The sequence below is a fragment of the Lycium barbarum genome, chromosome 7 (assembly GCF_019175385.1).
Source record: "Lycium barbarum isolate Lr01 chromosome 7, ASM1917538v2, whole genome shotgun sequence".
Lineage (NCBI taxonomy): Eukaryota > Viridiplantae > Streptophyta > Magnoliopsida > Solanales > Solanaceae > Lycium > Lycium barbarum.
The window spans coordinates 217,385-244,605 of record NC_083343.1 but is presented as its reverse complement, the minus strand read 5'-3'; the positions used below and the strand labels follow the sequence as shown (position 1 = coordinate 244,605).

At 34.6% G+C, this 27,221-nt stretch overlaps 1 protein-coding gene across 2 annotated transcripts; it reads left to right on the top strand.

Annotated features, from left to right (window-relative positions):
• Nucleotides 1-21,966: 21,966 nt before the first annotated feature.
• Nucleotides 21,967-25,212, top strand: LOC132602798 (CASP-like protein 2C1). Of its 2 annotated transcripts, none has more exons than XM_060315570.1 (3): nt 21,967-22,205; nt 23,003-23,060; nt 24,808-25,212. In XM_060315570.1, exons 1-3 carry the CDS (start codon nt 22,057-22,059, stop codon nt 25,096-25,098), a joined length of 498 nt encoding a protein of 165 aa, XP_060171553.1. In that variant the 5' UTR covers nt 21,967-22,056; the 3' UTR covers nt 25,099-25,212. The 2 variants fall into 2 exon arrangements, with proteins under 2 accessions (XP_060171553.1, XP_060171552.1); XM_060315569.1 differs by having other exon boundaries at nt 21,978-22,205; nt 22,922-23,060.
• The last annotated feature ends 2,009 nt before the right edge of the window (nt 25,213-27,221 follow it).

Sequence of the window (27,221 nt, the reverse complement as noted above, 5' to 3'; positions counted from 1 at the left end):
TTTGTTTGCTGTATTCATTTTTTTCGTCTGTATTCAATTTTTGTTTTCGCTGTATTCATGACTAAAATAATTTTTTTCTCACTATATTCATGAAGTAATTATCTGTATTCATAAATTGACTTATTTTATTCATGAATACAATAAGTAAAAAACTGAATGTATATACACTAATAATTACACAAATGCATCATATTTTTCGATATGTATACAACAGATACAGGCGAAAAAAACTGTATACAACATAGATACACCAAAAAATTAACAAAAACAAGCGAAAAACATTATATACACAATAAATATACAACAAATACAACGAAAAAATTAATGAATACATTGAATTGTATGCTAAAAAATTAATGAATACACTGAAAAAGAAACGTGATTTTTCAGATCTGGTGTATATCTGGTCAGATCCGGCCAAGATCTGACCGGATCTAATCGTAAAAGCTCGCTGTGGTCGGAGAAAGTCATGGTGGTCGGCGACATCTTGGCCAGATCTTGGTGGTCGGCGACAGAGATCATATTAATAATCACCTGAATCAATGTTCTGCTTTTCGAAAAAAAAAAAGGAATAATCTGATTTATGTTTTCCAATTGTCTTTCCAGGCGATTGAAGTGGCAGATACCTCATTATATTGACTTGAAAATACTATTCCAGAGATGCTAAGAGTTAACACCATGGGGACTGAAACCCTCAAGTGCTCCCATTCTGCTGTATTATCTCCAGTCCAAATTGCTCCATATCGTTGACTTCCAGCAAAGAAGGCCCTTGCCAAAACAAAAGTTCTATCTTTTCCATTGTTGGGTGGGGGTGGGGGTGGGGGGGAGGGGAGAAAGAGATGGGAGGATTGAGTTGGAAGTAAATAATGTGATGATGGGGTATTTTACTTTGTATATATATATATATAGCTATAAGATGTATTTAACATATAATTATTAGTTATGGAATGTAATTATTTTAAACTATAGCTACTCAATATAAATATATAATAATGTTAGTTATGCTATGTAGTAATCCCTACAATAAATACAAGGGAAAAGGACACAAATGGCCGGTTGGGTGAAACTAATCCCACCCTTTAACCCAATTTTTCCCAAACCCAAATTATATCTACTAAACTAATCTCATCCATTAGCCAAAACTTAAATAAGACAATTTTCAAATAAAAATCCAAATACAAAAATGTTTGAGGCGATTTTTATATATAATATGTGTCATTTGTGTATAAAATATGTATCAGTACCTATCTGTAATGTATAGAAACTGTATAAAATATGAATCACTAAGTTATGTATCATTTTTGTATATAATATGTATCATTTGTGTATATAATGTGTATCAGCACAGTGCAACTGCCCTGTATAGAATAGAAAATTGTATCATTTTTGTATATAATATGTATCATTTTTTGTATATAAAGTGTATATATAATTCCAGCATGTGTATATAAATTATATCAGTCTTGTATAGAAAGTGTACCATACGTATAAAAAATGTATAATAGAAACCGTATCATTGTTGTATATAATATGTATCACTATTGTATATGTAAAAAAAATCATATCATTATTTTATAATATGTGTATAATAATTGTATAATTAACGTATAACTTATGTAAAATAAATGTATGATTAATTCCAGCATATGTATATAAACTGTAAAATTCTTGTATATAAAGTGTATATATAATTTCAACATATGTATATATACTGTAGCAGCCCTTTAGTGGCGACTTAGTCGCCACGAAAAGTCCTTTTTTTTTTTAAGTGCCTGGGCCGTTGGGTCGGTCAGCCTTGGCATTATTTTGGGCCGACCGGCCATTTTTTAGCATTATTTTTGGCCGAACGGATACCTAGTGGAATTAAGCCCAAACAATGGTTAAATGTGGGATTACTTTAGCTGAGTGGACACACAGTGTCCTTTTCCCTAAATACAAATCAAATGGGCTAAGTCGGTGCACGTGGTTCTAGAGGTCCAACACCGCCCGCAAGTTGGAGGGTGGTACCACACCCAACTTGAGCAACAAAGAGTGATGAGCAAGACCAGGCAGGGGCTTGGTGAACACATCTGCTAGCTGAACAGTGGTAGGCACGTGGTGCAGTGAAATGAAACCATCAGTGAGCTTCGACCGGACAAAATGATAGTCCAACTCTATGTGTTTAGTGCGCTTATAGAAGACGGGGTGGCGAGCAATGTGAATGGTTGCCTGATTGTCACAGAACACACGCATAGAAGTAGAGACAACAATACCAAAATCAGATAACAGTCGCATAACCCAAGTCAACTCAGCTACAACCTTGCTCAAAGACCTGTATTCTACCTCAGTAGAAGAAAGAGCGACAACTGACTGTTTCTTAGCTTTCCAACCAATAAGAGAATCACCCAGAAAGATGCAGAAACCAGTAACAGACCATTGAGTATCAGGGCATACAGTCTAATCACTATCACAATAAGCAGTCAAAGACATAGAAGAGGATGAGTTAAAGAAAACACCAACATCTGGAGTGCCCTTGAGGTATCTCAACAGATGCAATCCAGCCTTCATATGTGCTTGGCAGGGGGCCTGAAGGAACTGGCTTAAGTGTTGCACAGCAAAACTCAAATTAGGTCTAGTGTGAGTAAGAAAGTTCAGCTTACCCACCAAACTTCTATAAGATTCAGGTGAGTGCAAAGGATCATCCATAGAGGCCTTGAGTTTAACAGAAAGATCCAAAGGGCAAGTCACAGGAGAAACTTTAGCACAGTTATAATCAGAGAGAAGATCTCTGATAAACTTCCTCTGATGCAACAATAAACCAGAAGAAGAGTAGTCGACCTCAATCCCTAGGAAAAAATGCAGAATCCCCAAATCCTTGATCTTGAATTGGGAGTCAAGAAAAGACTTTAAAGTTACGATTTCAGCCTGATCATTCCTAGTTAGTATAATATCATCAACATACACAACCAATAGAACAGTGGAGGACCCAGACTTCTTGTAAAATAGTGAGTAGTCATTCATGGAATGGGAATAACCTCTAGTGTAAAGGGCAGAGGACAGTTTGGCATACCACTGTCTAGATGCTTGTCTGAGACCATAAAGTGACTTTTGAAGTTTACAAACCAAAGTGGAAGAGGAACTGGGGGAAGAAGAAGAAGCAATAAGGTCAGGAGGAAGTTTCATGTACACTTCTTCATCCAAATCCCCATGCAAAAATGCATTATTTACATCAAGTTGAAAGAGGGACCAGTTGTGTTTGACAGCCACAGCAATGAGGCATTTGATAGATGAAAATTTAATGACTGGAGAGAAGGTCTCATTAAAATCTACCCCTTCCACCTGAGTATCACCTCTCATTACCAATCTAGCTTTATACCTCTCCACAGATCCATCAGCCCTCTGTTTGATTTTATATACCCACTTGCAACCAATGCGCTTCTTGCCAAGAGGTCATTCAACAATTAACCAAGTGTTATTAGCCTCTAGGGCCTCAAATTCCTTAGTCATGGCGTCTTGCCAAGCTGGAATAGAGGCTGCCTGAAGGTAAGAGTGAGTCTCCAATACAGTATGTGGCACTAAAGTGGAGGAAAGACCAGCACCACTGATGGAAGGAGGGAGGTCACAAATGTACTGTTGGAGATGAGTAGGTGGAAAGATAAACTCGACTGTACTTCTTAGAAGGAACATGAATACAAGGTGGAGAAGAAGTAGTAGAAGGAGGAGCAGCAGAAGGTGAGAGATGAGGGGATGTAGGAGAAGGAGAAGATGAAACATTAGTGGCAAAAGGAGAAGAAGGAGGAGACGAGGAAGCTATAGGGTCAGAAAAAAGAAAAAAGGCATTTGTAGGAGGAAAGAGAGATGAAGGAGCAGATGGCAGGGAAGCAAAGGGAAAAATATCTTTATGAAAGGTAACATCTCTGGACACCAAGAACACCTTAGTAGCTAGATTGAAAAGCTTATATCCTTTCTTGGCTAAGGAATATCCCAAAAACACACAAGGGTGTGCTCTAGGCTGAAACTTGTCTGTATGGCATTTAGGAACAGTGGTAAAGCACAAGCAACCAAAAGTTCTCAAATGGGCATAAGAGGGAGGACTGCTATAGAGTAACTCAAATGGGGTTTTGTTGTGAAGAAGTTTAGTAGGGAATCTGTTAATGAGATAAGTGGCATGAAGTATGCACTCACCCCAGAATCTGATTGGCAATTTTGACTGAAAAAGTAAAGCTTTTACAGTTTCTAATAGGTGTCTATGTTCCTTTCAACTACACCATTTTGTTGTGGTGTGTGAGGGCAAGAGGTTTGATGAACAATGCCATGGTCAAGGAAATATTGACCAAGAAGGCTGCCTGACCCAAGTTCTAGAGCATTATCACTTCTAACTGTAAGAATAGAGGTTTGAAACTGATTCTGTACTATGGTAACAAAAGCTTTGAGAAGAGGAAAAGCATTACTCTTTGATCCCATGAGATGAGTCCAAGTGCATCTAGTGAAATCATCCATAATAGTAAAGAAGTACCTATGACCATTGTAAGTAAGGCTATTATAAGGGCCCCAAGTGTCTACATGGATAAGTTGGAAGGGATGAGAAGATTTGATAGAACTGTCATGGAAGGATAATCTGGATTGGCTAGCTCGTGGACAGACAGAACAAATAAAAGGTTGTTTAGCAGAAATTTACAAGGAATAAGAGAAATGTCTTTCATTTTAACAAAGGGCATATGCCCCAATCTATTGTGCCAAAATATCTCCACTTTATTCAATTCAGGATGGTTTATACAATGTACATCAGTTCCAACAGAAGCTAAAAGAGAGTGAAATTTACAATTCGAAGTAAGGGAAACTACAGAAAAGCAATCAGAACCAGCAGAAACAGCAGAAGGGACATGTGGTGGAGAGGTTGACACAAGCTTGTATAAACCTTGATCTTGTTTACCAATTTCCAGTGGCCTCTTCATTGAAGGGTCCTGTATAAAGCAAGCAAACTTACTAAACAGAACCAGACAGTCTAAGTGATGAACAAGCTTGTGAATAGAGATAAGATTGTATTTAAAAGTAGGAACAAAAAGGATATGCTGAAGAGTGAATGAAAGAAAATGTAAAGAGCCAGTGCATGTTACTTTAACCTTGTAGCCATTAGGAAGAGTGACTAAGTAAGGGATGACTAGTGGTTTAATGTCAAAGAGAAGATCTTTGTTTGAGGTCATATGATCATTGGCCCCAGAATCTATGATTCAGGTCACATCACTCACTTTACTAAACATACATGCACCAAAAGACATATTACCTACACAGTAAGGAGAGGTTACTATACCAGCAAAGTTAGCAGATGACATCAAATTGGCTGGTGTGGAAATGGATGAGTCAAAAATCTAATTTTTCTTCAGAAGGAGCATCAGCTGATGATATTGGTCCATGGTCATACCAGGAATGGGAGCATCACCAACACCTATGCTCTCAGTGGGAAAAGCACAACCCTCAACAGTAGAATTGGAAGAGGAACCCTGCACCTCAGCACTTGCAGCAGTTCTACCATTGTTTTTGGGGAACTTATAATGGGAAGGGTAACCCTTGAGCTTATAACACCTATCCACTGTATGACCAAGCTTTTTGCAGTACCTACAAACAAGAGCCCCTTGATTCTAATCAAAATTTACCCTTTGAGAAAAGTGTCTAAGGGGAGGATTTTGATATGGCGGAGGTGGAGGTGGAGGTGCATGAGTGACTGGAGGTCTGTTAGACAGTCTAGTACTCAGATTTACATTTGCAGTGAATGAGGCTGAATCAGATTGGAATTGTGAAGGGTTATTAACTTGTCTTTGCCTCTCATCCTGAAGTAGGATGCTATAGGCAGTTGTAACGCCTCGTGCATTCGGGCTAATATTTGACTCGTAATACGGGAGTATAATGAACCCAATTTGAGTAGTGTATAAATAGTGTTTGAAACCCAATCAAGACATGAGAAGAGCCTTTGGGCAAAGCAAAGTTGAAAGCCACTCTACGGGGCATGTTGGCAAGTGAGTTTGTAGAAAGTCTTAATTCCAACGACCATAACCCATTTATTAATTTGGAATTTGGGAAAACTTCCTTGATGAAAGTTGTAGCCCTTTGAAATATCTTTCCAACGGTATATTATGGGTCTTGCACGGAGCTGTGTACAAAGAGTTATGCCCGTTTTACTAACCAGTGTTCTGTCAGTTTACGGTGGAAACATACGAACCGTAAAAATTATACGGTGGAACATACGGACCGTAAAAATTATACGGGCCGTATATTCCAGCCGTATAATTGGTCCAGAATGTCCAAATCACTGGAATGGTTTTACGGTATGATATACGGTCCGTACAAATTATACGGGACGTAAAATTGAGCGTAAAATGGGTCCGAAAGTAATTTTAAAACATCGTTTTAAGGCCTTTTCACTTCATTCTTCACACCCCCAAGCCCTAGAACGACCTTCTATTCCCTCCCATCATCAAGAACCCCAAGGTAAGCCTATTCTAATCATTCCAAGTCAATTCTAAAGTATATCCTTGTAATCTAAGCAAGAAATCATTGTTCATAAACTAGGGTTTTCAAGAAAACCCATCTCAAGGTTCAAGAATTCAAGATTTTGGAAATCTTCTTCAAAGCTCAAGTCTTTAATCCAAGTTTTGGAGCGACTAAGGTATGTAGAGTTACTATCTACGTGTGGGAACATCATTGTTCTTCCCCACGCCTCATAATCCATAAAATTTTGATTCTCTACTAAAACTAGGGTTTCAATACCACGCTCATGATAACCCTAGGTCCATGTCTATGATTATATCATGTATGAATTGTTATAATTCCATCATTGAGTTCTTAATATTTCTTTATGATTATTGAGAATCCGTCCGTAATCCATGAAAACCCATATCTTGTATTATATGGGTTCTTGCATGCATGTTTTTAAATAAGATGATTATTTCATAAATATCCTACATGTCTACAAGTTTTCATGCAACTATATTATATGATTGTTTTCATGCTATGATACAAGATATATACATACTAAATACAAGTTATTTCATAAAACCATGTTTACAAGTTATTTCATAAAACCATGTTTACAAGTTATTTCGTGAAATCATTATTTCAAGACAAGTACAAGTTAATTCACGAAAATCATGGGCTTCTTAGCCAACTATATTATGTTAATGTTTTTGGGAGTTGCACAAATTACCGAGAAGGCTCAGATATCCTGAAACTACGTAGCCACAGTAGGACAAGGATCGCTCCGCCCAGATAAGACGATACCTTAATTTTACACTGAATGGATCCATCAGGTACCTTACTACCTTATACTCGGGCAAGGTATGAGGGCTCTGCTGGTCCGGCAAGGTACCAGACTCCACGTACCCACGTGGTGATTTACTACCTTATACTCTGGCAAGGTATGAGGGCTCTGCTGGTCCGGCGAGGTACCAGACTCCACGTAGCCACGTGGTGATATCACATGTCGGTTTATGAAATGCTCTCCCTACTTATCATGTTTTACTTATGTTATATATATATATATATATATATATATACCCATGCACATGCTCATGTCCAGGTTTTCAGTTTCAGTTTCAGTTCTTATCATAATATTCCATGTCCCGTGTTATTTCTTTCAGTTGCTTTACATACCAGTACATTCAATGTGCTGACGTCCCTTTTTATTGCTCGGGGGCCTGCATTTCACGATGCAGGTACGTATTTACAGGACGCTGCATCTGCTCAGTAGGATTTGCTCGTAACAGCTCATTGGTGAGCCCCATCTCACTCGGGGTTTAGTCAGTTATCTTTATTCTGCTAGTCATGCATTTAAAGGTATGCTGGGGGCCTTGTCCCAGCAAGTACATTTTCCAATCAAGATTCACGATTAGAGGTTTCATAGACTAGTCAGTTTAGTTATGTTAGACATGCAAGGTGTTTAGCCATCTTAGGGCTCAACTCATGTTATTTCCGCATTTATGATTTAAACAAGTATTTCATTAAATTATTATGACATCTCATGTTTTATAAAAGCTCATCACGTTCATGCTATATTTCCGCTCATGTTATGCCTCATGATGATTCAGCAAGCCATGTGGTTCGCTCGGTCACATGCAGTAAGGCACCGAGTGTCGTGTTTCGCCCAGGCCATGGTTCGGGGCATGACAGCAGTATCCAAAGATGGAAGAGGATTCATCATGAGAAAATTGCTCCTAACTCCAACATATGTTTCATTTAGCCCCATTAAAAACTGATGCAACTTATTTTCTTCCTCCTCTTTTTGAAGTCCATCCTTAGGAGCACATGTGCAAGTGCCAACATGATGGTTAGACATGAACTTAAGCTTATCCCACAACTTCTTTAGCTTGTTAAAATAAGAAGCTATGTTCAAAGAACCTTGACCAGTAGAGGCAAGCTCTCTTTTCACCTCAAAAACCTTAGTGCCATTAACTGTTCCATATCTCTTGGTGAGTTGTGCCCAAATACTTTCAGCAGTATCAGAATACTGCACACTTTCGGCTATGTCAGGTGTTAGGGAATTGGTCAACCAAGAGATGACTACATTGTTACATCTCTCCCACTGACTAAGTTGAGGAGAATCATCAGCAGGTTTAGAACATGACCCATTTACAAACCCTAGCTTGTTTCTAGCAGACAATGAAACTATCATATTACGCTTCCACACCCCAAAACCAGTTCCTGAGAAAGGAACAGTAACAAGAGAAACCCAGGCTCATCTGACGACATTAGGAACATAGGACTAGAGGATTCAGGGGTAAAAGACGAAGATGCAGTGGTATTTGACCCAACCATTTTCAATCAGTCAACAATCTATAGCAAAATCACTACAATAACCACAAAATAGAGTAAAAGTTGGGACGAAATTGTCACGACCCAACTAGGGGCCGCGACGGATACCCGATACTTGTACCGAGCACCCCTTATCTATCATTTTACCTCTATTTCCGAGTGGGCCATATGAACTATACCATATCTTTTTTTTTTGTTACTTAACAGTAACATTAGTAGCATAATTATAAACATAGGCTAATAAACTTTGCTAGCACATTATACCGCGACAAAGACAATCAAAAGTACAAAACATCTAACTGTACATATCTGTCTACGAGCCTCTAAACAAAGTACACATATACATATGAAGGGCCGGATTCTGCCATGCCCGATTATATACACAAAAGTAGTACCAAGAGACTGAGGCTCCGAAACAACTGGAGCGCTGCTACAATACTGCTGATGAAGCTCCTAGGAGTCAAATCTGTCTACCTGCTGACCTGCGCGGCATGAAACGCAGCGTCCACAAGAAGGGACGTCAGTACGAATAGTGTACCGAGTATGTAAGGCATGGAAGATAATACAAACAGAAACATAAAGTATGAATAACAGTATCCTGAGATCATTGGACATATAATGAGATAAGAAGTAACCTGTACATAGGAATACCCTTTCAGGCCGGATACCATGCATGCTTGTCTTTCCCTTTTTAGAAACAGTTCTTTTTCATAGACATAGAAAATAGAACTTATATCATGTCATGTGTTATCATATCATATCGTATCGTATCATATCATATCATATCATATCATATCATATCATGTTATATCGTATCATGTCATATCATATCATGTATATCATAGCACCGAACAACGTCGGCTCGCCCACATTGCGCCGAAATACGTCGGCTCGCCCATATATCCCGCGTCCGGGCATCCCGCGTCCGGGATGATAACGCCAGCTGACCAGGTGGCAATGAAACATGTGTCCCTTCCCATCCCCCATGTATCCCTTCCCCCACCCCATGTACATATACATATCTTATATACATATGTCATGTAAGCATGCAGGAGAGCCCAAAGAAAATCATGTATCCATCGGAGTGACGCAAGGTCGGTGACCTCCGAATACCTTATGGAATAACCGTGATCGCTTTGTCTCACCTTGAAGGAACGAGTATTCTAAGGCGAGACTATCAACGGAGAATAGCGTTGAAAGAAACATAGAATGAAGTCATGGATGTCATAGAAATCAATTCATCTGCTTTGGAATCTTTAGAAGATAGTGTCATAGCCAAGGAATAGGATTAAAGATCAAGAACTAGTTTGATACTTTCATACTCATATTGAATCCTTAGCTTAAGACTCTTAGCCATGGAATCATTCTTGTCATACTTATCATAGGCACATTCTCTTCCTTACATCATCGTTATCATTATCATCATAGAAGTATTCTCATTAGGATAGTTACAGTACTTGTCATTTGATAAACGGAACAAGGATCAAAAGTTTCCTTTGGATTCTACTCCAAAATAGGTCAAACGGAACAATAAGGAAAATCCGGCAACAATGGGCCCACCTCGGGCCGAGTGAGGTAGCGTACACAATTTGCATATGTTACATTTCATGGCGTCACTTGTGAGGGTTTTAAGGTATTTGAGTTCCATTTGCGCAAGATCTAGATGTTTAGGCAATTCTTCCAACTATTCATGAATATCTAATTCAATTCTACTGAATGAAAAAGGGGTAACTTTAGGTGCGGATTCCGGAGAGTAGTGTTGTTCCCGAGGCTCGTATCCAACCTAGTATGTCTAAGACATGCCAAAGAAGAAAGAGTAAAGCCTTACATACCTCTTTCCGCTCCTTATGCTATTCCAAATTCAAGTTGCAAATCCGCCACAATCTACAAATTGGTCATATTTACCAAACTTTGGTTAGAGCATTTAGAATTGGAATCTTAAGATAATACTTGGCTACCGAAATTTCGGCAGCACTTCCCCTGTAAATACACCATTCCCAAAAGTTCAACTTAGCCAATTTTCAATCAACAACAATCCGGGAATTCAACCCGGCCAAACTACCAACAATAATGCCAACCATCAAACTAATAACTTCAACAATCAACCCATTATTTGCAACCTTTGTCACACAATTCAACAACACTTCATTCACATTTAATTCGATTCACATAATATTCAAACGGCTTCAATAATACATTACTCCACCCGATACACTAACAATATCATTACCACCATTATAAGAAACTTCACTAGTGCCATTCTAACTTTTTCCATAATTCACAAGAAACCACAATTTCACTAGAATCATCCAATTTTCATTATCAACCTAACACCCACAACAACAACAACCAAATACTAGATAAAATAATTAAATCATTATTCCTACACCTATATATACATGCACGGCCAAACACCATATATATGGCCACAACATACATCTCTATTTTCATGATTTTCATTCACTTTTGCACACTACAACATACATAATCACCCATAACATATAAGAAAAGGGATTAAACCTCACCTTTTTCCTTGATTCTTCACTTGTATAGAACTTACAACTTGTATGAATATAGGTTTTTCTTGCTTCAATAACCACTCCACTTTGTTAAGGACCCTTCAAGGGATTATTTGGCTAGGAGAAAATAATTTTTGGCAAAAATTTTCCAAGATTTTTGTTGGGGTTGAAGGTGGCCGAATGCCCCTTTTATTTTTCTCCTCCTTCTTTTGTTCTTGGAGCTTCTTGAAATTTCTAGGGAAATAAGTGAATAAGATGACTTAGTCATCTTTTATTTATCCATTAAGCTTCTAGATGGGCTAAGCCCACTCCAATTGGATGGCCCAAATGGCCCCTTTAATTCCAAGCCCATTTTTATTTTTTTGTGTTCTACAATTCATGAAAAATTATTTTCCAAATTTCAAATTTTCCCTTCGTCTTCCCCCACATTTCCATGAGTCATATTACGAATTTACCTTTTTGCCCCTAGCCTTTCTTAATATTTTCACTTCCAAATTCTTCATAAGCAACTCATATGCCAAACAAAACAAAAATAAGGCCTTGCTTGTTGTCTTCCCGCGATTGTCTTGAATTATCCGATTGCACAAAAATGCGGGATATAACAGAAATTACCAAAACTCCTTTTACGAAGCAACGGACAAAAGAAACCCTAGATTTTTTTTCAGCTGAAGCAAATCGCACCTCCAAACAACCAAACAAAGCAATCTTAGCACCAAACCTTCATCAACGAACACGAAATCGCAAAATATACCGGCAAAAATCACCAAATCAACAAAAACTGAGTGAAAATTGCAAAATCGAACCCAAAAAAAAAAACTTGTATATCTTCGAAACAAAAAAAACTCAACGAATTGTGAGCATTATCGGATTACCCGCTCTGATACCATATCAAAATGTTAAGATTGAGTGAAATCGATCAAGTTTATTGAATTAGGGTTCATATTCGAAGAGAGAGAAAAGGAACCGAGAAAGGGGATGTTTTCACTATCTCGTTATGTCCAAAATGAATGATTGAGTACAAAGAAATGAATACATGAGCCTTATATGCATATTGTGTTAGAAAATATTATTTTCTATTTAATATCTCAAAAATAAAATGATTATTTCTAAGGTTTTTTATTGGCTTTAATACAAAAGAAATATTTTTATTCTTTACTAGCCATGATCAAAAGTCATTAATCACCCCCATCTTGATTGGCCATTATTCTTCCTAATGACTATTGAATAGCTTTGATGGCCGCTCTAACGTTATCATCCCAACGTCAACTTTAGCCATGACAATGACAATTAATCCATTAAAGAGTTTTCAATTTTCTTTGAAAATTACCAACGAAATGTTACTGGCTATCATAATTGGCTGGGACTTAATCCTCCTATATATAGTCACAACTCTTTCTCTAAGATGTATATAATAATTCCTACTTTATTTTCTGGTGCTGGATTTTCTTTTGGTTAATCTTTGTTAGATTCTGGCTCCTAGTTTTGTACTAGAAGAGCTTGTTGAATCCTGGGGGATACACCCATATCGGGTGAAATATCCTTAAGGACAGTGTCATTGGCATGCCTCAAGCTACAAAGAATTCTCTGCAATTGTTCGTGATCACGTATTTTCTTCAAGCTTAGAAGAAGTTCCTACGAGTGTTCATGATGAAGGGAAGTCCCTACAAGTGTTCGTGAAGAAGAAAAGTCCCTACACGTGTTCGTGATAAAGTATTTTTCGTAAGATTTCCAACAATCTTAAGGATATTTCACCCGGTATGTTCTTACGAAAAATTAAAAGAAAAATAACTTAGTACAATCTGTCTAAGTTACAGGTATGTTTCTGAATTATAGTATAATGGAAAATATATGATCTAAAAGTAAAGTAGTAATGATTTTAATATGATTAATTTATATTTTTATTTGAGACTTTTAAGTTGTGCTTGGATAGTAGTTTTAGTGATTATCTTCTCTAAGATTTAATATTGAATTGTGGAGCAGACTTCTAGTGTAAAAATTATAAGTGGGTTTATCATGATGTTCTACAAGTTTGAAATTTTGTGGTGAACATTTTTATATTGGATAATGTAGACTCTGAAATTAATCATGTTTTTTTTGTCTTAGTCATTTGGATCAACAAAATGCTAAATACAATGAATTGGTTTTGGGTTTGTGATGAATTTGTGTTGTTGTTAGATTATTTTAGGTAGCTCTTAAATAATGTCCAAGCCATTTGTATATTTGTGGATAATCTATATTTGAGGTGGTAAGATGAGTGCAAAGATATGTATAATAATATGCATCTATATGTTGTGATAATTTTTTGAAAAGTTGGCTTGAAATTGATGTTTATCTTTATAGATTAATTATGGTGCAAGAATTTGTAGACCTATTTTTGAGATCTGTGTTTGTATAAGTTGTGTTCTTTGCACATTGAAGAGATTTGGTAAATTTAATTTAGGCTTTAAAATTATCTTGCTTGATGATTTGGATGAAGAAATGTTGAATTATGACAAATTTCTTTTTCTACAAATGTGAGATATTTATATGGAAATTTTACTTTGGTCCTAATATTTTTTTTATGAGAATGATGTTGGACAAAGTCAACTTCATGTGTCAAATGATATGGTATTGATCAGATTCTGCAACACTAATAAAGAAGGTTTTGATGGGAATAATTATTATTTTGTGTGTGACGAACTATGTCATCATGTTCATCAATGTAGAGAAGATTCGGAGAATGATAATCCCGCTAATTAAAAACAATTTTGGATAAGCGGATGATATATTTATTGTGGTCATTTCTCGAGCGAATCTTTTGTGGCTAATGTAATATATTGGGTGTTAGATGACTTTGATGCTACTAATCATATTTGTGCAAGTAAAGTTAATTTTGAGTTCTACACTCAAGTTGAAGAAGAAGAAAAATGATTTACTTATGTTGGTGATTCAAGAACTGCTCAAGTTCTTACAATATAAAAAAAAAAAAAAAATCTTAAAACTACTTTTGAAAAATATTGGTGTTATCATTGGAGTGTGTCACACCCCATTTTAACCGGGTGGCTAAATTTAGGGAATATGACGTATTGGTGATTCCTATTTATTTGTTTTAAGGAGTCGCCACCTAATTAGTTTAACGGTGAATTAGGACACCTAGAGATTAACTAAGGCAAAGTTAAAACTAAACCTCAATTAATAGTCTGCTTAACCAGTGTGATTCTAGGTAAGGGCTCTATATTATCCTAAAGGGAAGGGGTTAAGCATCCTTTAAGAATCCGTTAACTTACGGTTATCCGACCAACTTGGGTTAATTAATTAAGGTTAAATATAAGGTGCTTTAAATTTTGAGGAAAGAAAAAGGGTTTAAGAAATGTTGCTAAAGTTTAAGAAAAAAGTAATAATTTTATTTAGAATAATATTTATAAAGGTTGCTAAGGCGTTAGATAAGATATGTTATTTAGAACGAGACCGATAGAAAATATGATAATTTGCATGAAAATGAAGCTTCGGCTGCTATTTAAAACTTATGATACGACTAAGACATTAAATAAAATGCTATTTTTAGAAAGATTTGTAAAAAATGTGGTTCGCATGGAAAAAATAAAATCTGAAATGCCTTTTTAAAAAAAGAAATAAACTTATAAATGTTACAAAGATTAATAATAATAATACTATTTTTAAATAAGATGCATACAGTATATAAGTAGAAACAAATGTGAGTTTGTGCGATGTCTAATGAGTAATTGGAATGCCGGAATATTGATTGATTTTAAAGAGTAAAAAAAATACGAAAATAGCTAATGAAAGCTCCCTTTACTTTTCATTGTTACTTATTAATCGTGTTTCGCTAAGATCTGATGATTAATTCGAACACGGAGAACTCTTTATACTTGAATTTTGTACTTGTACTATTAGCAACATTTTGAAATCCCTAAAATAATAAGAATGAAATAATGTTCCTCTTGACTCGAAATATATATAGTCGTGCTTTTCGCAAGTCCGTTATTCTCAATGAAATAATATTAGACATTATAAGTAATTTTGACATAGAGGAGAGAATAAACTCGTAGGATTGATTATTAGTCTTTTTTAAGCTAACTACCCATTACTAGATTATCCATACTAATTTCCAATAGATCACCTAAGCTAAGAGAAAACAAAATATGAGGAGTGTTAGTCAAATAATATACAAGTTTAAAATATATATATATATAAAACAAAATCATAAATAAGGCTAAATGGGCTCAGCCCATTCGGATTGCTGCTGATATGGGAGTTGGGCTTGGCCCAGAATCTATTTTTTTACTTTGCTGCAGGTGGGATGACACAAGAGGAAAGTTGTATTGGGCTTTTAGCCCAACGCCGAAAGCGGATGAAATCGAGTCCCTCGGACTCGTGCGAGGCGGTCATGCATAAAAAATGGAAAGAAAGAGGATTAGAATATGATCAAATGAAGTATATCAAACACGTAAGATGTACCTTCAAACAGATGGTGTATACACTGTGTATAACCCATGTATATCATACAGCAGTAGCATAATAGCAAAGAGGGAAGGGGTAAGTAGCAGGGGTCTGCCAATACATTGCAGTTCGTATTTTAGGACTGATCATTTTAGATACTCAGTGGCCATGATCAAACTTCAATGGATTTCATCACAAACTAAAATAAAACTAAGGAAGAAACTAAACATTTTTACAATCTGTATACTTCACAACCAACCGAGCCAAGCACTGAGTATCATTTTTTTTTAATAATGCATTGAGCCAAGTGAATTACTGGAAATTGAAAATTGAAGCATTCAAACTCCTTAATATGATTTAACTACCCTCCTCATTAATGTGCTTCAGTGAAACTATATTAATAATATGCATAAATATACATAATCAAACATCTTGCACATTGCAAAGCAAGAGTACATAATGAGCAACACCCCAATAGGTAGGTAGACAGGAAAAATCACAGGCTAACCATTTGAGATTTATATGATATTAACTAATTGCTTACAGGTTAGTAAAGGATATGATCCTTTTCCATATTCATACTATTTAAAGGAGTCAAATGAAATATATAATTACAGAACATAAGCAGTAGCAAACACAGAATTAGCATGCCCGAGATTAGTTTGTGAAAGTAAAACCTATTCAAAATCATAGGTTCCAGACAGAGATGACACTAATTAAAGCTAGCTGAAAGCTACAGGATTTCAAAATGGCAGGGGAGAGCACTTCAATATTTCACAAGACATTTATCAATTGGAGTAATGATTTAGTGATTTTAAATTAATCAGGACTGCCTATAACTACTTAACAGTTATTGAACAAGCAGTAAGAAAAGAAATTAACAAGTGTAGTCGAAAATCATTGCAGCACACAGGACAGCAATATGTGTGTAAACATGATGGTCATTTTATCTTATCAAAGTAGTAATATTTCATAGCAAACACCAAATAACCACAATTCATAGGAATTTGAATGATTCAAATTTATCTGCTACTCAAACATAACCACTAACTGCCCCCCTTTAAACAACTGATCATAAGTTACAAACACATATATATCACAGGGAAATTATACTTAACCAAATGTATATTAGTTAAACAAACAGGAAAGTCTTTCAAGCATACGGGAAGAAGAAATCTTGAACTACAGGGAATCATGTGGTGAGTCATGGAACATGGCTATGTCATTAACAGGAAATAGGAGCTTCATGAATGAAGACATGATGTGGATAATGACATACAATGTGATGCACACGGAACGTAGATAGAGTAAGATTTTTTAAAGAAATGCAGGGGCTGAATCAAAGCTAACTGTTAATCAAACCAACATCCAAGTGTGAAACAATTCGAAGGATTTCGGGACCACTTTGTTAAGCATAGATGAACAGAGATGAAGAAAGGGGGATCACATGATATCTCACTGTGCATAAATCATTTGCAAATCCCATTTTAACAAACACCTAGTACATACAGATTAACTAAACTAACTCATCTTAAGAGACTAAGCAAAGCTAACATAAGACTGAAAGGACATAGCTATCGACACACATATATCAAACAGAGAACTGAAATGAACATATAATGACTGACCAACGCACATGCTAAACGCAATAATTGCCAAAATTAAATAAAAGGAGGAGTATTTACCTTCTTCGGGTGCAGCGAAATGAGGCTTCGAGTTTTCGATCCACCTCGAACACTTCAAATCTATTTCGAAACACTAAAAACCCCGAATTTGCATACCCTTCGAATCTAGACAGATGCTAAGGACGAAACAGAACAAAAGGTGTGGATTTTGACTTGATATCGAACAGTACAACTAAAGAATTAATGTCTTATATGGGAAATTTCTGCGATTTCTCCGAATTTCCCTTAATTTCTAGAGGATTTCTGCCGTAAAAAAAAAACGACTTGTTCTTAGGGGGATTTCAACGATTTTAAGGTTTCAATTCTTGGGGAATTTTCTGAATCCCAAAGTCCCCCTTAATCGATTCCACTCCACAATTATTTATAGGGTGGGTTTAGGGTTTCTGATGAAGAAGGAGAGAGAGAGAGAGAGGAGCAGGGGGGGGGGGGGGGGGGGACAAAACGAGGTGGGGTGGAACGTGAGGGGAGACAATCGGAAATGGGGGGAGCGGCGTGGTTGGAGTTAAGTGCGGCGTGGTGGGGTGACGATGAAAAGGAAACGGCGGTGGTGGGGGACAAGGGTGAGTGGGGAGCGGAGAAGAAGGAGGGAAAGGGGGAAGTGGGAGCGGCGGCGAGAGGCGGGAAAGGAAGATGAGAGGGAGCGGCGGTGGAGTATAAGTGAAGATGAGGGAAAAATGAGAAGGGGAAACCTAAAGGGTTTCCCTTAAGCAAGATTGGGCCGGACCCGGTTCTTTTTGGACTGGGTCCATTTTTGGACTGAGTATTGAAAGAATGGGCTAGAATTAAAAACATAGACTGGTTTTAAAAAATTGAGATAAAAGATATGGGCTAGTCCAAAAGATATTAGGGATTAATCGGACTTTAATTTGGGGTCCGGTAAGTCAAAATACGGACCGAGTGCAAGAAATAGTTTGGCTTCTAAATTTAAATAAGAGACCTATTTAAATAACTTGTGTTAAAATATTGCTCAACATGAAATATGCAAACATTAATGCTCAGATAAAAAATGGCGTTGTAATAGTCGTGCAATAATATTTCGAAAATCCACAGTAAGATAAATACTATTATTTAATTATGCAAAGATAAATGCGATGCGTGTGCGTAAGCTGGTAAAATACTGAAATGATAAAAATTGTGAACTGTAATAATAATAATAATAATAATAATAATAATAATAATAATAATAATAATAATAATAATAATAATAATAATAATAATAATAATAATAAGTAACTGTAATATAATAATGAAACGCCAATATTGATAAGAGACTAATAATTATAGTAAAAAATAAATATATATATTTTAATTTTTCTAAAAATATTAAAAGCGTAAATAGGTATTTCGGAGGAGAGGCGGGACAAAATTGGGTGTCAACAGAGTGAATACTCTATTTGAAGATGATGAGGCTGTTTCCAAAGTGGACAATAAGTATTGGAATTATGATTTATATGTGCTTACTATTTATTTATTTTTTTAAAATACTTTTAATATCGATACTTATTTTTCTCATATTGTTTTTCTTAAAAATATTTATTGATGATGACATATTGTGAGTATAGCTATTTGGGTGAGTTATATTATTAGCTTGTTATTTATAAGATGAAATGTTTATGAGAATTAGTAATACTACTTGTGAGGTTATGAAAGTATTGTTCCCCTATTTTAAATACTTTGAAAATGTGGGGGTTACGGTGTTATGAGGCATGAAAATCCTTACTTTGAAATTTTTGAAATTATGGGGGTCATGACATCTTACTAGAGTTATTTTGAGAGAATGTTTTAAAGGGGATAATATTTCAGTTGGTCTTGTTATTCAAAATGTTTTTGAAAAAAAATAAATAATAATAGTGTTATTTCTTTTCTCAGTACATGATTTTGAAAAGAACCAACTGATGGATAAGTGTTATAGTGAATTAATATTTGATGTACTAGAGAGGATACACTGATGCTAAGTGGATCTCAAAATCCACTAGTGAGTATGTGTTTACCCTTTGTGGGGGTGTAATAATTAATATGAAAATAAGCCAAGTAGACCATAATGAAATATGAGTTTATGGTTTGAAGTTGGCTAGTGATGAGGTTAAGATACTTCTTAGTGAGTATTGAGATTGGAATAAAACCAACATGTATATATTGTGGTTGCCAAACAACATTAGTTATGTGAGAAAATAATTTCTTAATAGCGCTATTGTGAGATGTGATAGTTTTTATAATTGTGTGAAGTCTGAGGTGAATTTGGCCGATTCACAAGACTAAAAGAAACATCGAGGGGAATGAGACTTTTGTCATTTGAGAAGATTAACAATGATGGTAACCCAACCTATGTGATTGGAGATCCCATGAATTAGGTTCATATGGGTAATAACAAGTCATTAGTTGATCAAAAGTGCACTATTAAACTATGTCCCTTCCTATGATGTGTGAATATAGTGCAAATACTGCAAGGCAAAGTGAGGCTGAGTTAAACTCTTAATCCATTACCATATCCTTTATAGGTGGTGTATTGCTCTGCAAAATACACTTGATGGGTGGACCTATATGAGTGAGGAGTGGTGCCGCTCCTATGAAATTGTGACGAATTTCTAGAGCACTCATGAATACCAGGACGCGCGCATGGCCTCTTAGCGCAAAACCGCGATAACGACAAAGATTGTGCGAGTGTAATGTGATAGAATAAGACCCTGACTTACAAAAGAATTCTTGGTTCATAGAAGTTCTAAACTTCACCCATTGTTCTGTAAGTTAAATTTATTTTATCTAGGTCTGGTTCATAGTCTACGGGACACCAGATTCGACGCATTGTACTCATATGTGAAAATCCAGCAAAACTTCTTATTTTATTTATTTTATTATTTTTGAGATATATGGGGGATTGTTAGAAAATATTATTTTCTATTTAATATCTCAAAAATAAAATGATTATTTCTAAGGTTTTTTATTGGCTTTAATACAAAAGAAATACTTTTATTCTTTACTAGCCATGATCAAAAGTCATTAATCACCCCATCTTGATTGGCCATTATTCTTCCTAATGACTATTGAATAGCTTTGATGGCCGCTCTAACGTTATCATCCCAACGTCAACTTTAGCCATGACAATGACAATTAATCCATTAAAGAGTTTTCAATTTTCTTTGACAATTACCAACGAAACGTTACTGGCTATCATAATTGGCTGGGACTTAATCCTCCTATATATAGTCACAACTCTTTCTCTTTTATAAGATGTATATAATAATTCCTACTTTATTTTCTGGTGCTGGGTTTTCTTTTGGTTAATCTTTGTTAGATTCTGGCTCCTAGTTTTGTACTAGAAGAGCTTGTTGAATCCTGGGGGATACACCCATACCGGGTGAAATATCCTTAAGGACAGTGTCATTGGCATGCCTCAAGCTACGAAGAATTCTCTACAATTGTTCGTGATCACGTATTTTCTTCAAGCTTAGAAGAAGTTCCTACGAGTGTTCATGATGAAGGGAAGTCCTTACAAATATTCGTGAAGAAGAAAAGTCCCTACACGTGTTCGTGATGAAGTATTTTTCGTAAGATTTCCAACAGATTGAGCCTTTGTTACAACTAACTAACTAAACATGGGCTTTTAGCCAATACAATAAGTACAAATCAAATGGGCTAAGTCGGTGCACGTGGTTCTGGAGGTCCAACATAGATTTCACCCAAAACCATGTAAAATTGAAATATTAATTTGTTCAAAGTGTATCAATTTTGCTCGTTGACTTGATTATAATCAAGAACCATCTCCAACTATTCGTACCTAACATTGAAGGTAGATTATTAGCTAGGGGACAGCGATGAGGGATCAAGTTAATGCGCTAAACAAAATATAATTACATTAAATCATAGAAAGAAATATAAAGGAATATAATTAACAATCATTTAAGAAAAAAATCATTTTTTTTTTCTAATTAGAACTTTTGGAAAGTGAAATGATCGATAGGAATCAAAGGCGATGGCCTAGTCCTGGATTTTTTTTAACGACATCCAATTGATGACATTCGCAATTATAATAATTTAAATTTAGTTGATGTTTCAGTGTCTCTGAGAACTCAGACTCGGAGGACAGATAAAAATGGATTAAAAAATATGATAATTCTTTTGGACAATTTTTATTTTTTATACGTTTATGTAAGGAGAATATTTGTTTCCACTATTTCATGTTCAATGAGGTTAATTAGTTTACTAGTCCACTTCGCCTATTATTATTATTATTATTGTTAAAAAATAATAACAAGAGCTCAAGGCAAACACACTAGTTTTAGCCAAGTAGGCTAGACTACTCTCAGTCTAATAAAATATGATACTCTTATAATAGCAACTTTTTTTCTTTTTCTTTTTAATTCTAAATGTAATAGCAACTCAATAATTAGGAATGTGCATGAACCGTTTAATTTGAAGTGGCCTATATTGTCACATGAGGTCCCCTCTTGATCACGTGTAGCATTTACAAACCAGAACTTTATTACTCAACCTCCCCCCTAAAGGCCTAAACCAACAACTATAACATTAATGATTTCGAAATTAACAGCAAGTGTTAACAACATATTATAAATGCATGATGCTATCCGCCATCATCTCTTCCATCAGTTTTGAAACTTAAAGATCATAATATGGACATTGTGAGAAAAGAGTTTTTCTTAAGGCTTTTTGCTACTGTGTTTTTGGTTTTGACTGCTGTCTTGGTTGGATTTGATACTCAAACTAAAGTCCTATTCTATGTCCACCGAAAAGCCACCTTCAAATATTTGAATGTCTTGAGGTGAGTTTTACTACTGTCACTGTTTTACTTTGTTTGTCTTAGTTAATATATTTGGACAGTCAAAAGATATTTTATTTAATCGTGACTTTTTTTAAAAAAAAAAAAATATTTTGACTTGTTAGCTATTGTAACTTATACTATTTTTTATGTAGTTTTTAAATATGTAAATTTTATATAAAAGAAATTTCAAAATTCTATATATGAATTCACACTGAAAATTAGTTAGTTTGATCCTCGTACTCCGAATCAAGCCAAAGGAATTGAAAAGGAGGGAGTAATATTCTTTCTTCTCCATCTCCCCTTTTATTTAAGTACGTTCAGGAGTTTTTGCATTAGCTATGGGTTTATCCGCACCTGCAACTTTGGCTCATAATTTATGTACGTGTTGAAACTTGAAAAAGATTATTAGATTAGTATAAAATATAGATTTCGAACCATGTAAATATAGAATCCTGAACTTGAACCATGAAATTCAAATCTTAAACCCGTAAGATATATTCTAGCAATCGTTACTATTTTTTTTTTAAATTTTTTTTAATAAAAAAGAAGATATATTCTGGCTACGCCCCAACATTAAATATGGATCATTATGTAACATGAAAATTATAGTCTTTAGCCTAGAATATTGCAGTTTATATTTAGAGGCATTGCATCATTTTCGTCTTTTTTTTTATTTCTGAAATAATATTGAAACTAATTATTGCCCATATTTGTAGTGTTTTGGTATGGATTGATGTTGCTGTTGCTTGTTATAACGTACTCCAACTGTTAAGATGTTTCTTCATTTCTACTTCAAGGGGGGATGCTAAACAATCATCTTACAAGAATTGTTGGCTGTTTTTCTTCTTAGACCAGGTAATTAATTAACTCTCTAAAATATTCCATCATAACAATATAATGTTCCTTTTTTTTCTACTTTTTTTGTTCCTTTTAATTTCCAATTGTCTATTTTGTCTCTGTGTTTGTGCCTTTTTTTTTTCTTAGCATCACTTTAATATCATCAAGCAGAAAAGTAAGAGATATGCTTCCTTTAAGATATGTTTGTTGGACCAAAAGAAATATTGTTGATTTCAAACAAAAAATAAATGCGATCAATTGCTCTGAGAAGTGCGTTAATGTAATCTAGCGGATAATATGTTACACCATCAAAGGATGTGATGGGATGAACAAAACTATTTTACTGTTAATAGAAGTCTCGGGTTCGAGCTCTCTCAAAATGATGAAATTTCTAATTGAAAATATGTCCCTCAATTAAGTTTTTACAGTACCAGTGAATTTAGAATACGAGATAGTTATAAAAAAACATAAATAAACAGAGCATTGACTAGATTTAATAAATGAAGGTGGGAAGTTTATATTTCTACCTTCATCATTGGAGCTAGTTAGGTGATTAGGCTTGTTAATAAGCATGCATGCTCCACGTTGTTGCTTTTAAAGCTGAAAATATGAATTATAGTTGAGATATTAATGTTATTTAATGTGCTACCCTAGAGATTTCAATTTCGTCGTTTCTTTCTTTTTCGTCTACTCTAAGAGCTTGTTTGGATAGACTCATTTTCGGTGTTTTTAAGCCAAAATAGTTTTTAAGCACTTTTGTAATGTTTATGTAAATAAAAAAACGCTTTTAAGTACTTGTTTTTAAGTTAAAATGACAAAAATAAGCTAAAAGTCAAAAGGCATAAGCTAGAATTTCTAACTTATGGCTTTTGGTTTATAAGTCAAAAGTCATAAGTCCATCCAATTGGGGCTCTAAACCCCATCTGGTGAAATTATTCTGGATTTGTTGTTGTTGTTTCTTTTTCGTATTGCGCTTTCATCAATAACGAAAATGTTGGGCTTTTTGAAAGAAAAAAAAATCAAAATCCACCATGTTTGGTTTCAAAATCATGAATATCTTAATTAAATATAACTAGTTTTACAATACCAACTTTTATTTTTCTCAAGTGCAATCTATTTTCTATTGATTTTATCACTCTTAACACAAAAAAAAAAAAAAAATCGATACAAAGGCACATGTTTCACTCAACAAATGTTAGACAACTCATACTTAAATGAGACCACTAATTAATAGTAGCAAATATGGAAAAGATTAACTAAAATATATATTGATTGGTCAGTTCAACAAAAATAGAAAGACCTTTTCGCTCTTTCTCAAATTTTCTTTTGACATTTGAAAGGTCACATTAATGGGAAGTTTCCTTTTTATTATGTTGTTGTTTTAAAAATAAATTTCCTAATATAGCATGATAGTTGCTTAATAGATTTAAGTTATATGCATAAATTTTGGTCGACAAAGTCGATGCATGTATTATAGGACTACATGATAGGTACCTGGTAGAATAGTGCACAACTACACAAGATGCGTGTAACGATGCAAGGTTGCTCGTAAACAACTATTATTAAAAAAACTGACATTGTAGTGTATTACTATATCAATATATTTAATTAACCTCTCATACCAAGTTAATTACTTGTCTTATTTTTCAAATTACTTTCCATTTATTTTATTATATATATATATATGTACGGTTGCCTATAATTAATTGACCTAAAAACATAAAAATCTTTCGTAATTTGGTATATGTCTATGTATTTTGTCCAGGTGGTTGTGTACACTGTATTTGCAGTAAACACAGCAGCAATTCAAGCATCAGCAGTAGCACTCTTTGGGGTTAAAAGTTTACAATGGATGAAGTTATGCAATAAATTCCCAAAATTTTGTATCCAAATTGCAAGTGCTTTAATACTGGGCTATGTTGCTGTCCTCCTATTGGCTGTGGTCTCTTCAATTTCTGCCTATCAATTATTCAGGCTCTACTCACCTAAGCATTTCCTTAAACTAAAAAGAAAATTAAATGATGATGAGGAGTTGCATTCTACTAGTACTATGTAAATTTATATATTGTGGACTTTGTAATATGGCACTTACCTGTTATTCAGCAACATTTATTTTTCTTGTGTAATTAGGGAACATAGTGAAATTAATAAAGAGAGAGTTAATACAGTATGGAGAATTGTTCATACTTTCTGTTTACTTCAACCAAACAAGAGAAAGAAATACATTTCTTTCACTGTCTAGATCTCCTCAATTTTCTCTAGTTTTCTTTTCCTCCTTTCTCTTTAATTCATTCCCTAGTTATAGAATCAACTTATTTTGTGAAGTATGATCTTATTAAAAGTGTTTTTTTTTTCTTTCAATTATTGATTTAAATGTTAAGTTACATAAGAGGAAATTGCTTACTAAATATGAATTTTTGAAATGGGTGATCTTGTCCTAGAAAAATCAAAAGCGCTCATTTTTGGATAAGCTACCTGTTTAGCTTTTGTTTAAAAGTTAGAGAACAACTTCTACTAGTGAAAGACACTTATTTATTCACCAAAAGCTCGGGTAAACACCTTCATTTTCTAAAATAAGTGTTTTTCAAAAAAAAAAAAAAAAAACACTTTTAGCATTTGAAAAGCTTGGCAAATAGACCATACCCAATTTAATTCTTCTTCAGTATTGTGGTTTACCAGCTGCTTGCCACTTGGACAACTAAGGACGTTTTTCTTTAAGAACAAATTTTTCTTACTACTCCTACTTTTGAGTTTTAATATGTATATACTATATACTCATCTTGATTCTTTGAGCTCTTTAATTTTAATTGACTATGCACAATTACTAAAAAAACTTAAATCGTTTTTACTATTTGGTTCGATGGAGAATGTGAAAACGTCTATATATGTCACTTCTTCATTTTATTTGATTGAGGTATTTCTTTCTTGTAGCTTTATCTAGTAGTTTGCATAATAAGTTTGAAAAAGCCACACTTTAGTGAAAGTAAACGTCAAAAAGAAGACCTCGAAAAGTTGTGGTGGATTGATAAGTATGTACTCTCTCATTCTTTATTAGAGGTTGAGAGTTCGAGTTCTAGGAATGAAGTAGTTTTTGATAAGGAGCACCTTACCGCAAAGTGGGGCTTTTTAACTCAAATCAAGATTAGTCGGACCTTAAAATGGATACCAAACATCGGTTTGAAAACCTAAAAAAAAAAGGCAAAACACGATTACATGATCATCAATTGATTGGAAATGGAACAACGTCCTTAGAAATATCTTTGATGTAGTTTATGAATTTTTAAGAAAGTTATTTCGAAAAATATATTTCAAATCCAAAAGCTTAGCAAGTTGACTCGCATACTCTACGTTAAGGTATTTCTTAGTTGGGCCAATTCTAGAACAACCACTATAGTATATTACTACTTAATATAAGTGAGGATTCAAATTTTTTGTAGTCCTCACAAAAAATTTGATACTCTAATATTGTGACATGTGGCTTTCCTTTTGACTTTTCTTTTTTTCTTATCCATTTATATGAGGGTCCCTAAAATTGTGGTATATTGATATTTATTGTACTTTTTGTGAATTTTTTTTTCCATGGTACTTTTAGCTTTCATATTTAGTCCAAATAAATATTTTTTTATATAATTAAGAAGATATTAATAGTCTTATATACCAAATTTATCATTATTTAGATAAGTGAATTTTTACATAATCAAAAAATCATATTAAATGGGCAATCTTTAATTAAGATGATTTAAGTGGGGATTCATGAGTTTTGTAGTCCTCACAACCTCAAAACTTTCATTTTTACCCCTATTTTGGCCTTTATTTGCATAGTTACCTATACGTAATTTGGTAAATTTTGAAAAATTTGATGGCAATTATACTCCAACAAGCAACAAAGGTGGAGGACACTCGGCAACTATCAAGAATTTTTTCCAAAAGTTAAGGGGCCCATGTATCCTCATTTAGATAAGTTAACTTTTATATACAAAATCAAGAAACCATATAAAATTGATAATATTTAATTAAGTATAATTTAGTGAAAAGACTTTTAAATTTCTAGATATGAGTGATTTGTTAGAGCCAAACTTTTTGTTCCAACTAGAGCATTTATTAGGTCTTACTTTATAGTTAAACATGTCCTACGCCATATGTTCCTCTCCGTATGTTTCTCTCTATTAAACATCCAAC

Coding starts and splice junctions, on each gene's coding strand:
- LOC132602798 (XM_060315569.1), top strand. CDS start 22,057: ATGGACATTGTGAGAAAAGAGTTTTTCTTAAGGCTTTTTGCTACTGTG. Junction 22,206..22,921: donor AAATATTTGAATGTCTTGAG/GTGAGTTTTACT, acceptor CCATATTTGTAG/TGTTTTGGTATGGATTGATG. Junction 23,061..24,807: donor TGTTTTTCTTCTTAGACCAG/GTAATTAATTAA, acceptor TATTTTGTCCAG/GTGGTTGTGTACACTGTATT.